At 42.8% G+C, this 12,744-nt stretch overlaps 1 protein-coding gene across 6 annotated transcripts in view; it reads right to left on the bottom strand.

The window, feature by feature from the left end:
• Positions 1-12,744, bottom strand: part of ANO3 (anoctamin 3) — a 291,826-nt gene that overhangs the window by 29,173 nt on the left and 249,909 nt on the right. For all 6 annotated transcript variants that reach the window (XM_053283690.1, XM_053283691.1, XM_053283692.1 and 3 more), the window contains 2 exons: positions 2,884-2,966; positions 470-610 (listed from right to left, as the gene is read on the bottom strand). In XM_053283690.1, coding sequence (XP_053139665.1) covers positions 470-610; positions 2,884-2,966 — 224 coding nt within the window. The remainder of the gene's footprint in view (positions 1-469; positions 611-2,883; positions 2,967-12,744) is intronic.

Genomic DNA, 12,744 nt, shown 5'->3' with positions numbered 1-12,744 from the left:
CGAAATTCTTGAAGCTGATATAACAGTGCTGCAGGAAGAATCAGAACCAGATAACATCATAGTGGATGGGTCAGCTATGGTCAATACCCTGAAATCATGGAAAACCAGAACTATCTTTAATTGTTATGTATGTATGTATGTATGTACACTGTATGTATGTATGCATTTATATTTAAAATATTTATACCCCAACTTATTTTCTTAAAACAAACATATCTGACAACATTTCTGCCAAATCTCAGCCCTGTATATGTAGTTGAACGATTCTGATAATCTTCCACATGTTTTACAATTCCCATCGCCACCATATTGAATTTTTAGCCACCATATTGGATTTTCAGCATGGGAATCCTTATTTTCTTAAGACAAACATATCTGACAACATTTTTTGCCAAATCTCAGGCTCTATGAAAAAGTGAGCAATTCAGTCTATTTTTTACATTTAGCCGCCACGCTATAGGGACTTTACCATGAAGAATATTCCTGACACAGACACCATCAGTCGACTAAGTTTATCAGGGAAGGGTTGAAATGGTTCAGGTTTTCCTGTTATAGGGTTTACTCGCTCCACTTCGGAATATTTAGCTTCAAATTGGGGACGAAGTTCTTCCTGCAAATACAAAGATTTATTTCAGTTGTGAATGAGATAATTCTCATGTACATCTGGTATAATGGCATTACTGGCACTGTTTTCTTCTCATTGATATGCTCCATATAATGCATATGTCAATGGACTGGGTCTTAGCGGGCTAAGCTCGCTCTCCCTGCTCACGAGCGAGCAGGGAGCCCTGGGCGGCCAGATCGGCCGCCCACACGATGGTCGGCTCCATGACAGAGCTGGCGGGGGTGGGGGGAGCGGGGGCCGCATGGCCCCCACAAGCGCCAGTATGCCCTGCGCGAGCGCGCAGGGCATACTGGGGAGACCCCCGAGAACATATTGCAGACTCGAAGTACATCAGTACAGCAAGACCTTGGTCAATACACATGAGAGATAGGCACAAAGGAAAAACAATGCCACTTAAAGTGTGTATTAGAGAAATTATTATTAAAATAATTATTATTATTTATTATTTTATTATTTTTATTAAAATTAGAGAAGCATTAATAAACTGAAACCTGCAGTTAATGGTAAAGAGGAACTAATTCTCAGATACTAGCTGACCCGCACAGAGCATCTGTGTGCTATTTGGGCCAGCTGTTTCCCCTCCCTCCTGCCCCACTCTCTTTCCCCCCCCTCCCTCCCACCCCACTCTCTCTTTCCCACTCACCCCCTTTCCAGTCTCTCTGCTGCTTCCCCGCCACTTTCTCGTCTCGCCGACCGTCCCGCTGCCACCTCCCATCCTCGGCGGCCAGGCCGGGCTTTGCCACCACCACAGCTGCTTCCCCTTTACCTGGGACGGCCTGGCCTGTGGTCCCGCTGCTGCGTCCCACTGCCTCCCACCACCGTCTCCCACCCCCGGTGGCCAGGCCGGGCTTTACTGCCACCTCCTCCTCCCCCTTACCCAGGATGGCCTGGCCTGGCCAGGCCAGGCCAGGCCAGACCAGGTCGTCCCGCCACCGCCTCCAAGTGGCCAGCCCAGGCCGCCTCTTCAGGCCATTTTGCTGCCCACCACCAGCATCCTCTGCCATTTTTTTTTGCCCCGAACTCTCACCCAATGCTAGTAACTCTCGCGAGAATTCCGCCACCAAATCCTGGGCACGCATTCTAGCTAAGAGAATTAAATATATAGATATTGGCCTCTAAAGGGTGTACTATCTAACTTGTTCCTCTCCCCTTCCCCCTTCTTGTTAGTGCTGAGCTCAGAAAAGTGTTCTTATCTTTTCTCCCCTGTGCTTTTCATCAGTTTCAGGTGATTGGCTGGTAGAGTTTTAGTTTTGCTATATAGGAATGCCGGTTCAAACACTGTTAAACATCACACATTGAATATGACATCTTTATGTCAAAACGTTTGCATTTAACAGAGTCCTGTTGGATTAACCTTTTATACACAATAAAGTCAATCTATAAAGGAGAAATGTCTACATTATTTTTAAATTTAACATTCAAAATGCAAATAGTACTGAGACAACCCTGAAGATAAAAGCCCACTGAGCAGCAGTGGCAGTTGAGCAGCAGTAGCCATTTCTTTTTGAAAATTCTGAGTAGGGTAGGCACCAAAAAAACAATAAAAAATTGAAATGTGAAGTAATTTTCAAGGTGCCTTCCAAGGATACACACTTCAACATTTTAAAGAGAAGCTTAACAAGTTTTAATAAGACAAGCAAATTGCTCAAGAGGTTTATGCATACCCCCAATTCTGAATGAAGCATCTACTGTTTTGACTTTACAACTCTCTTTTGTCATTCATGTACATATGAAAATGAAGAGAGCGCTGCTTTCAGTCACACCTGCTGCCCACTCTCCCCTGAGCTCCATGCACTGGAAGGTGCCATCTTCTAGTCTTAAATAACCCACAGAACTTTCTAAGTAGAGTACAGGAGGCAATATGAGGAATAGAGAGCATAGAAGTGGGGTAGAGATTGTGGAAATATGAAACCAGGTATTTTAGATTCATTGCTAAGTGTATGTTTGCTTTCAGTTTCACCCTGTCACTTGTGTATTGTGTCTAGTGCTTCACTAAGCCACTACCCATTCACTGCAGTTAAATCTGTGAATTAGTTATTCATGAGTTTGTGTGCATTCCTTTTGGATCAAGTATCTAGCCGCAGGTTTTTCCCACTGGGGCAATTAAAGGACCTAATTTTCAAACAATATTGCAGACAAGCCCTCAGATCCCTGGCAATATTTGAGTGTAAATAATAATATTGAGTGTAAATATTGATATCACTCAATATTTGAGTGATATCGTAAAGCTATTACATATTCACTCTTTACAATGTTACCTCTTCATCTTCCCAGTCTATGAGGTCCCAGTCATAGGTTAGCACAGCTCTCCGTCTTTTCCAAAACTCTAAGAACACGGTAGCTGAAAAAAATATTTGTTCTATGTTAAGCTCACAATCAACGGCCGGTTGATTACTTCAACCATCATCAGGTTCTGTAAAATAGGTTACAGAATTGTGTTTACCGTGCAGTACGTCCAAACTGACTAGACCATAAATTGAAGTGCTGTGATTTGTCAAGTTCTACAGCTGAAATGATACAGTCTGAAGAAAGAACTATCTTACCTTTTAATGAACAGTATTATTAATTATGGGTATTCCTTTTTTTACACAGATCTTCATGTAGTCTTGAAATTCAGCAAAATATTATGTACTGATGTCTATTTAACAAATGTATTTGGAAATGTATTTGGAGATTTGTTTTTCAGAAATTTGCAACTGCAAAGGTTTCACAGTGCCCTTATGTCTCATTTGGAAGAATCCAAACAGGTTCCATAAAGGTAATTCATAAAGCAAGGTGAGAGAAACCGTTGACATATAAAAGCAAATATTGGTCATTTTTCTAGTCTGATTTCTTAGGCTTGTTGGGAGACAAACTGAAGAATAATTAAAAAACAACAACTCTGTACCTAGAGTCAGGTTTTCTCCAATCTAATCCTCATTATTGCAAGTTAGCTTCTATTTTAAGGACTCTCCAGATTACAGCTACAGAAGAAAAAGCATAATTTTGCAAGACTTGAATCGATAACACACCTATTACTCCCTCTAAGTTCCTCTCCCTTTCTTCCTCCCTTCTTTCAAGCCAAATAATTTTGCCTGTCTAAAAGAGGCTGGAATGCAAAGGGCCCCTTCAAGCATATACCAAAAAATATGCCCGATAGTATCCCTGATTTCCCATGCAGCATTAAAGATTATTCTTAAAGTTTCCCATAATTTCAGGAGTGACTTGTTTGGAAAGGCGCATTTGGATCCTAGCTATAATTGCTCACAGGAGTGAAATGTAATTAGAAGATCTAAACAAGGTTGAACAAGCTATTTTGATAAGTTCATACATACGGAGACAGACAAATACTAAGACATGTTAGTATATCGGGCCAGGGATCCATCTAGTCCATCAGCTATTTTCCAACAGTGACCACCCAGGTTCCTCCAGGGAACCCACAAACAGGGGCAACAATCCTCCCCCATAGCTCATCCCCAGCAAAAGGCATTCACAAAGCTTTGGGGCCATTCACACAACATACTGGGAAGGTGGGCGGGCGGGAGGAAGGCTCCGCAAACCTTGCCTTCCCCTACAGACTGGTTGCCTTTTGGTTGCTGGGAGTGCGGAGCATGCTCCCACATGATCAGCCCTGCTCCATGCAGCACGGAGCAGGGCGGATCGCTCTGAGGCTGGGACTCGTTGTCCCGGCCTCCAGGAATCCCACAGTGCACTGAGTGCCGAGCACAATGCACTGGAGGATTTCCCCAGAGGATGGGCATTCTAGGTGCCCGTCTCTGTGTCAGCACGAGCTACAAGCAGCTCACATTGACACATGATCCCCAGCAGCCGGGTTAAGGGTGCGTTTGCACCTACTTATCCTCAGATATGAGCCAGGCATTGGTGCAGGCTTTGGTGCTGAGGCACTGCCAGGATCCGCCTGGATCCCGGCAGTTCTCATGGGTAGCCAGACCTGGGATTGGCTGCCAAAGCCTGGGCTTGGCTGCTCATGAGAACAGCCTCTTCATTTCTTAATATGGAGGTTCCATTTAACTATCACGGATAATAGCTGTCTTTCATAATATTGTCTAACCCTTTTTTAAAGCTGTCTAACCTAATTTCCAAGAATATGTCCATGTGGGTCGTATAGCCTCAGGAACATATTTCTGGAAGCTAGAATGTACTTTTGGACAGAGGGAAGAGCAGCAAAATTTGCTGCTCCCTCCCATCTGTGTGCACAGTGGAGTGGAAGAGGCCTTTAGCTGAGCTGCACAGCAGAGCGAAAAAGTACTTTTGGAGGCAGGAGAGATCAGCACAATTTGCTACTCTCTCTCCTCTGTGTGTACTCTGGAGTGGAACAGGCCTTTAGCTGAGCTCCACAGCAGCCTCTTTGTTCAGCTCTTGGTCGAGCCTCCTAACACTGCAGAACATGTCAGCCATGCTCTTAGGGTGAATTCTTGTATAAACATTTGACACTGATTCCTTAGGGGGAAAGAATAACACAAATGAAAAATCCAGACTTTAAAAGCTTTTCACCTCCAATATGTGTAAAAATGCTTCTTAATAGCTAAACTAAAGTAAGTGTTATTTAGAATGGGCATTCAGAGTTCAGTTTCTCATAGGTCTGTGAATATTGGTAAAATTGATATGGGGAAGTCAGAATTCCTGCCCTCCACCACAAGGAGTCAGGCAACAGTGGGGCAAGTACCCCAGGTGTGTGGGGAGGTATAGGCTGGGTGCAGTTGTCGAGTCTTCCAGGAGTCTTCCAGCAATCTTCCGGCAGCATTGGTAATAAGGGGGGAGTTACATAGGAGAGGAAGGGAGCTCTTCCTCATGGGTGGAAGCTCTTGAGGAATGACATCTCCCAGGCACCCTCACACTTTCCCAGCCTTCCCATGTGTGCTCCCTTGCCTTTCCTACATCAGTCCTCGCCAGAAGACCCCTGGCAGACTTGGAAACCATGCCAGCCTATGCCAGCTGTGCATTGGCAGGAACACTCATTAAAGCACCCCATTTCGTGTCCACCATCTGGCACACTTGCCCCACCATTGCCTGACTCCTTATGTTAGAGGGCTGGAATTCCGACCTCCCCATACAGATTTTACCACATGCACACCTAGTTTTTCACAAACTCAGTGTTCACCTGATATCAACTACTTCCTTAAGTCTAGCTATATTAAGATATTTGTTTCTATGGCCCAGGGAAAAGGTGACTTGCTTGCTTGCTTGCTTATTTATTTATTTATTTTTTTATTTGATTTGATTTCTATACCACCCATCCAAAAATGGCTCAGAGAGGTTCACACAGAGAAATAACAAATAAATAAGATAAACAAAATGGCTGCCCGTCCCCAAAGGGCTCACAATCTAAAAAGAAACATCAGCTAGACACCAGCAACAGTCAATGGGGGTGGATAGGGCCAGTTACTCTCCCCCTGCTAAATAAAGAGAATCACCATTTTTAAAAGGTGCCTCTTTGCCCAGTTAGCAGGGGTCGACTTGTACCATTTTGGGCAACAATCTGAGATGCTTTTATACAACTTTCTGGGCTGTTCTTACCGTAGATGCACAAAGCATTTGACTTTCCTGAAGTTATCTTTTGGTTGTTGAATCACATTATAATTCAACAACCTTAAGGTATCTTTGGGTGCATCATTCAGATTGCTTCCTGTTTATTTAGAAGAAAAGTAGCTACTGTTTTCTAACTGAAATACTATTTGACCATCTTCCTCTGTGATGTGGAGCTACATTTTTCAATCTTCCTTTATAAAGTAGTTTGGCTTAGCATAGGACACAGTAGTATTTCACGAGGAGCAATGAGAAGACGTCTTTCTACCAGCCTGTATGTACTAAGAATGTGCCCTTGAATCCTTTATAACATGCAGAGGCTTCATGAAGGAGGCACAAGAGTAGAGTTCCATGTCAGACAGCTAAGAGTAGAAATAATCTACTGAGGACAGAGAGTTAAAATCCACTGAACTAGGTTGCTTGAGGTATCCCATGTAAGATGTAAATGCCATTTCAGAAAGTGTAGTAGGGAAGGGGTGAAACTGGAACTGTGGCTTAGCATAAATGTGATGAACTGGAAACAGGAGAAACAAAATCTAATAAAAGTGAACCTTGAGACTCCAGGAGGCTTGTTGTGCTGCACCGTGGCAACACACACTCATTTAACCCGCTTTTCAGGTGCTCTTGTGCCCAAAACCTGGGTTAAGTGGCAAGCTCTGTAAATGGGCTTGCGGCGCCGCTGCCGCTGGGAGCTGCATGGCTCCTGTTGCTGCACACGAGCAGCAGGAACTGGGCTGGGCTCCCTTAGCCGTGAGAATAGCCTTCTGATCTAGCAAAAGAATATGCCCACTGAAGGCTACTGATAGAGACACCCAGCTACAAGCAGTGAAAGGAGCCATACTTAAAGGATGGCCTGAGGACAAGAGGCATGTGCCACCATATTGCCTAACTGTATGTGGGGGCAGAGAGCAGTTGTTCCCACCGCCTTGCATAAGGAAGTCATGCACAAAATATATGCATCACAACTTGGCACTGACAGTTGCCTTCCGAGCACCACAGTGTGTATTTATTGGCCAGGAATGAGCTCACAATTACGATCCCTGATAGAAGGATGTGATACCTGCTTCTTATGTGATAATCAACAGACAGAGTCTCTTCTATCACACAAATTGCTCATTAGGCCCTGGGGAAAGGTTGGAGTTGACTTTTTACTTTTAAAGAGAAGCAGTATTTGGGTACTGTCGATTATTACTCCAGTTTCTGTGAGATAGATGTAAGGATGTGCATGAATCAGACTTTGTGCACAGATTTGAAGAACAGATTGTGCACCTTTAAAAGTGAGGACAGCAGGTCCATACCTGCTCCTCCGCCACTCAATGCAGCTTCCTGCTACAGCGGCATGCCCCTCAGACAGCAGCACAAGCATGCATGGTAGCCATTTGTGTGGTCAGCAACCATGCTGACCATGCAAATGGTGGATGCATTCTTAGACACTAGGCAGTGAAAAGGAAACCGGCTCATTTTGCAAGATATGGCATCTCTGACACATCTTCTCAGATAATTGCCCCAGTTTGCATCAGAAGTATTTCGTTCATTTGCAAATGAGTGGGGGGTTGATCACCACACTTCCTCTCCAGAAGTAATGGCAAGGTGGCATCTGCTGTAAAAACATCTAAAAAATTGCTGCACAAAGCAATCCCATCAGACTCTGATCCATGGTTAGAATTTTTTGCACACATGAATACTCCATCACAGAATTGCAAAACCAGCTTGGCACAAACACCGATTGAGCAATGAACCAAAACACTGCTACCAATAAGAGATCTTCTACAATAGTTGGATGGCAGTGGACCACACAAGACATGGCTAATAACAAGAAAAGCGAGCATATCTGTATAATAGGATAGCAACGGATCTATTACCACTATCTCCAGGCATGACTGTTAAGATTCATCCAGTTGTCAAGAACCAAAAGGAATGGACAATGGGTATGGTGAGAAGGGAAATAGCTCCAAGATAAAATAAAGTGGTTATGGAGAAAGGACAAGTAATCTTCAGGAACTGAAAATATTTATGGCCCACCAGACACAGCATCCAGGAGTGTTCAGTAGGTCAACAGACAACAATGAGGCATGAAATGAGGTATTTACCAGGAAACTAAATTAGCAGAGAAGGAAGTGGATCATCAAAGAAAGGAAGAACCAGCTGCAGAAACCAAGAATAGCTACTCCCAATACAGGCACTTTACAAGACTACATAACCTATCGTCTAAAGCATCCAGATAGTGAATGTGTTAGTAAATACTGCTAATAGTTATGGGGAAAGCTGTGTTGTAGTTTTGTCATTTTGTGTTTTGTTTTGATTAAGTCATTTGTAAAACAGGGAAGATGTAACATGATGAAAGGAACTGGCGTTCAAAAGAGCAGGGACCCAGAAGGAAGCTTGTTCTGGGACAGTCTGCATTTAGTTAGTGCTCTGTTAGCATTTCATTCTTACTAAAGCTTTAGCTTGAGGCTTCATTTTTGTGCTATAAGTATGTTCATTACAAAGCACCTATACTCATGTGATATCATGTTTAGGGGTGTGCAATTCGGGTTTTCAGGTGATTCGGCTCGGACCCGAACCGAATCACCCCTGTTCTGTTTTGTGCCCGACTCTGGGTCACCCGAATCACCCTTGATTCGGTTCGGATTCAGATTTATTCCGAATCTGAATCTGAATCGATTCGGGGGTAAAAAGGGGCCCAGGGGCAAAATTTTGGGGTGGGGTGGTAGTGCCCCATGGGTAGAGTCTACCACCCCAATTTCAGGGGGATTGGGCAGAGTCCTGATTTTTGGTGAATTTTTGAAGTTTTAGTGACTTTGGGGCAGTTCAGGGGCATAGCATGGGATCTGGGCAAAAGGAGTGGGGTGGGGTGGTAGGGCCTAATGGGTGCAGGCTACCACCCCAATTTCAGGGGGATTGGGCAAAGGGATGATTTTTGGTAAATTTCTGAAATTTTCATGTCTTTGGGGCAGATTGGGGCAGAAAGTGGGGCCTGGGGCAGAATAGTGGGGTGGGGTGGTAGTGCCTAATGGGTGGATGCTACCACCCCAATTTCAGGGGGTTTGGACAAAGGGGTGATTTTTTGAGAATTTTGGAAGTTTTAGTGACTTTGGGGCGGTTTGGGGGCAGAAAGTGGATCTGCCCCAAAAGAGTGGGGTGGGGTGGTAGTGCCTAATGGGTGGAGGCTACCACCCCAATTTCAGGGGGATTGGGCAGAGGCCTGATTTTTTGGGAATATTTGAAGTTTGGGTGTCTTTGGGGCAGATTGGGGGCAGAAAGTGGATCTGCCCCAAAGGAGTGGGGTGGACTGGTAGATAGTGCCTAATGGGTGGAGGCTACCACCCATCCCCAATTTAAGAGTGATTGGGCAGAGGGGTGAATTTTGGTGAATTTATTTGTATGAGGTTTGTCTTCATAAGGTGAAGTGTGCTAAATTGATTACTTCCTCATATTATTCATAGTAATAGAGAGTGTGAAAAAGTGAAAGTGGGGTCATGAGAGTTGTCTAATTGAAAAAAAAATCTCATTTGCTATGATACAATGAGAATTCACACCTCCACCCATTAGGCACTACCACCCCACCCCACTATTCTGCCCCAGGCCACACTTTCTGCCCCAATCTGCCCCAAAGACATGAAAATTTCAGAAATTTCCCAAATATCAGCCCTTTGCCCAATCCCCCTGAAATTGGGGTGGTAGCCTGCACCCATTAGGCACTACCACCCCACCCCACTCCTTTTGCCCAGATCCCATGATATGCCCCCGAACTACCCCAAAGTCACTAAAACTTCAAAAAATCGCCAAAAATCAACCATGAACCGAATCACCAGAATTTTTTGGGTCCGAAATTCGGGTGATTCGGCTCGTGCCCGAAAAATATCGGGGGAACATCGGGGGTGATTCGGTTTGGCCCCGAATCACCCAAAATTGTTCGTTTCGGGCACAGATCGTTCTGTGCCCGAAATTTTTTGCACATCCCTAATCATGTTGACCCCAAACTAACAATACTTCATCACAGAAGAAGATTCCTTCATAGATTTCTCCTGAAAAATACAGAAGAATTGTACCTTCAAGACCTTCAGGTGGAAAGGTACTATAGAATTAAAGGTATTCCACACATTGATTTAACTGCTGTTCCAATATCACTTGCATCTCCTTCCTAAAACACTACCAGTGTGCAGAGTGCATTTGAAAATCCATAGCTCTCTGAATTTTGATTAGATTAGTGTGCTATCTTGCACACCTTAAATGAAGAAAGTAATTTATCTCCTCTACTACTTTATATACCACTTTTCAATAAAATTTTCAAAGCGGTTTACATAGAAAAATAATAACAACTAAAGAAGGTTCCCTAACTCCAAAGGGATCACAGTCTAAAAAGAAACATAAAATAGACACCAGCAACAGCCACTGGAAGGATGCTGTGCTGGGGTTGCTGTGGCAGACACTTCTATTTAGGCAGGTACTGGATTTGATAGACATATTTTTGCAGAATAGTTTAAGGTGGGTATAAACTTAGCTATTCTAATATTTCCTTTAAGTCCATAGAGGGTGATTGGATGCAAAAGAGGACAGGGCTCTTATAGCATTAATAAGTGTAGACAAAGCAATTATGCAAGTGCAGTTTGTCATGTAGAGGTGAACAAAACCTGGCTAAATTCCCCCCTTCTACACAAACATAATATTTAATACTGTGCTCAAGGCACATGAGTTACATCCTCCTTTATCACTGGTTACTCTAAACCACAACTTAGTGCACTCCTGACAACTGCAGTTGTATAAAGCGAAAGGCTGATCTGTCTTATTTCTTTTTTAGTTGTTTCAAGCAAAGCAAATTGATCTTGGATCCACAAGCTTACAAAGTATAGGTATGACTTTTACTTTTAATAATATTTAAATCCAAAGCTATAAAATTTAAATACAGTTTGCTGAGCAAAACCCTGCCAACACTTTTGCCAAATTAGTTTCCTATCTGCTTTCCTTTGAATAGAATAGTTCTGTACAGACACAAAAAACCTATTTTATTTCTCATCTGGCAGGAAGGAACAAACCCATTAGGACTTTGGAAAGCAGGTAGAGTAGTAAAGATGTTCATCTTCCCAAGAGCAGCCAAATTATCTGCCCACTTTATCCTGAAAGCCCCAAACTCTGTGAACTCCATAATAGTATGTCTCAGCAGTGACAGCTGAGAAGCAGGTCAGTCTTGTTCTCAGGTGCTCTGTTACACCCAAAGAAATACAGCCCCACCTAATTTCGTTTCTACTGTGCATTCCTGACCACCACAACACTGACACATTTACACTACCTGCATTCTGCAGTTTTCAGCAGACTAGACTAATTGCGCTCTGGGTAGTGGGAGAATTATTTCAACACCTTCACAAATATTACTGCCAAACTGAAAAGGTAAGTGGTTTTCTGTTAATGGTTTTGACGAAACAATCCCACTTACATTAGCTTTTCACAAAATAATGCCGAGCACACGTGATTTTGGTTAGAAACTACCAGTAGTATCAGGAAGACAGTGAGTTGGCCTGGCAGCAAATCTAAAGAGTTTTAAACGAAGAGCAGGGTCAGTTTAAGATACATGCTGTTGTTAACTGCTATTTTGACCTTTACTATTTACGCTGTGAGTAGTAAACATGTTTTATACAGGACATGAGAAGTACTATTACATATTAAATGATTAATGCTGGCTTATGTTTACAGATACTGTAACTGCAACTCAAAAATTATACTTCTAACTGCTGTGCAAAATTCTGGCTCCAAGGATATTCTCTTTTGGCAAATGTAAAGTCAGAGTTTCCTCATCTTATGTGCAGTTATATGTAAATAGTACCGATGGAGGGAATGCTTCTTTACAACAGTGTACAATCGTATGTATTTCTCTAGCTGGCACATGTATTCAGTCCAGAAATAGCATGTGACTGTTTCATTTTATATAAGAATGGCTATAATGTAGAAAAATGGCAAATAATAATACAAGATCATACGATGGGGCAGGGAAAGAGAAAAATTAATACCGGATAGTCATTTTGTGTCATTACATTCAAGTGGAATTTTAGTCTTTACATGTAATTGGATTTAGAAAAGTAAGTGATATACCAAAGCTAGTATAGTAGTAGTACAGGCATCTTTATCACATCCAAAGTAATTCACATAGAGAAAAGAGACCTGAGGGGACTTTGGCAAATAAAATGACATATTCGTTACAAAAGCTGCTCTTCCAAAACTGCTAGATAACCCCAATATAGCTATTTGCTGCAAATAGTACTTTGGGGGCAAATAATATCAACTTGGGTGATTTTTTTGATGTAAAACCAATGTGAAGATAAACGGTTAACCCCTTCCTTTGCTTGTGACCCTAAGCTCAATTACTCTACTTGCTTTTCGTTAAAGAAGGGGTGCTTCCACGATTGAGTCTGCCTTTTAAAAGTGTAATTAGTTGCGTGTTTTGTTTGACCCTTAGGATGTATAATGTGAGAGAATGTCAGCAAAGACAAAAATTAGGAATTGAATGAGTACAAAGGTTCATTGAATGACATGCACTTGATGGCCCTTTTAATTTGAGAGTGTGTGTGTGTGTGTGTGTGTGTGTGTGAGAGAGAGAG

The sequence above is a fragment of the Hemicordylus capensis genome, chromosome 1 (genome assembly GCF_027244095.1).
Source record: "Hemicordylus capensis ecotype Gifberg chromosome 1, rHemCap1.1.pri, whole genome shotgun sequence".
In the NCBI taxonomy this organism is placed as follows: Eukaryota; Metazoa; Chordata; class Lepidosauria; order Squamata; family Cordylidae; genus Hemicordylus; species Hemicordylus capensis.
The sequence above is the reverse complement of the archived record's forward strand: the minus strand, read 5'-3'. Positions and strand labels throughout refer to the sequence as shown.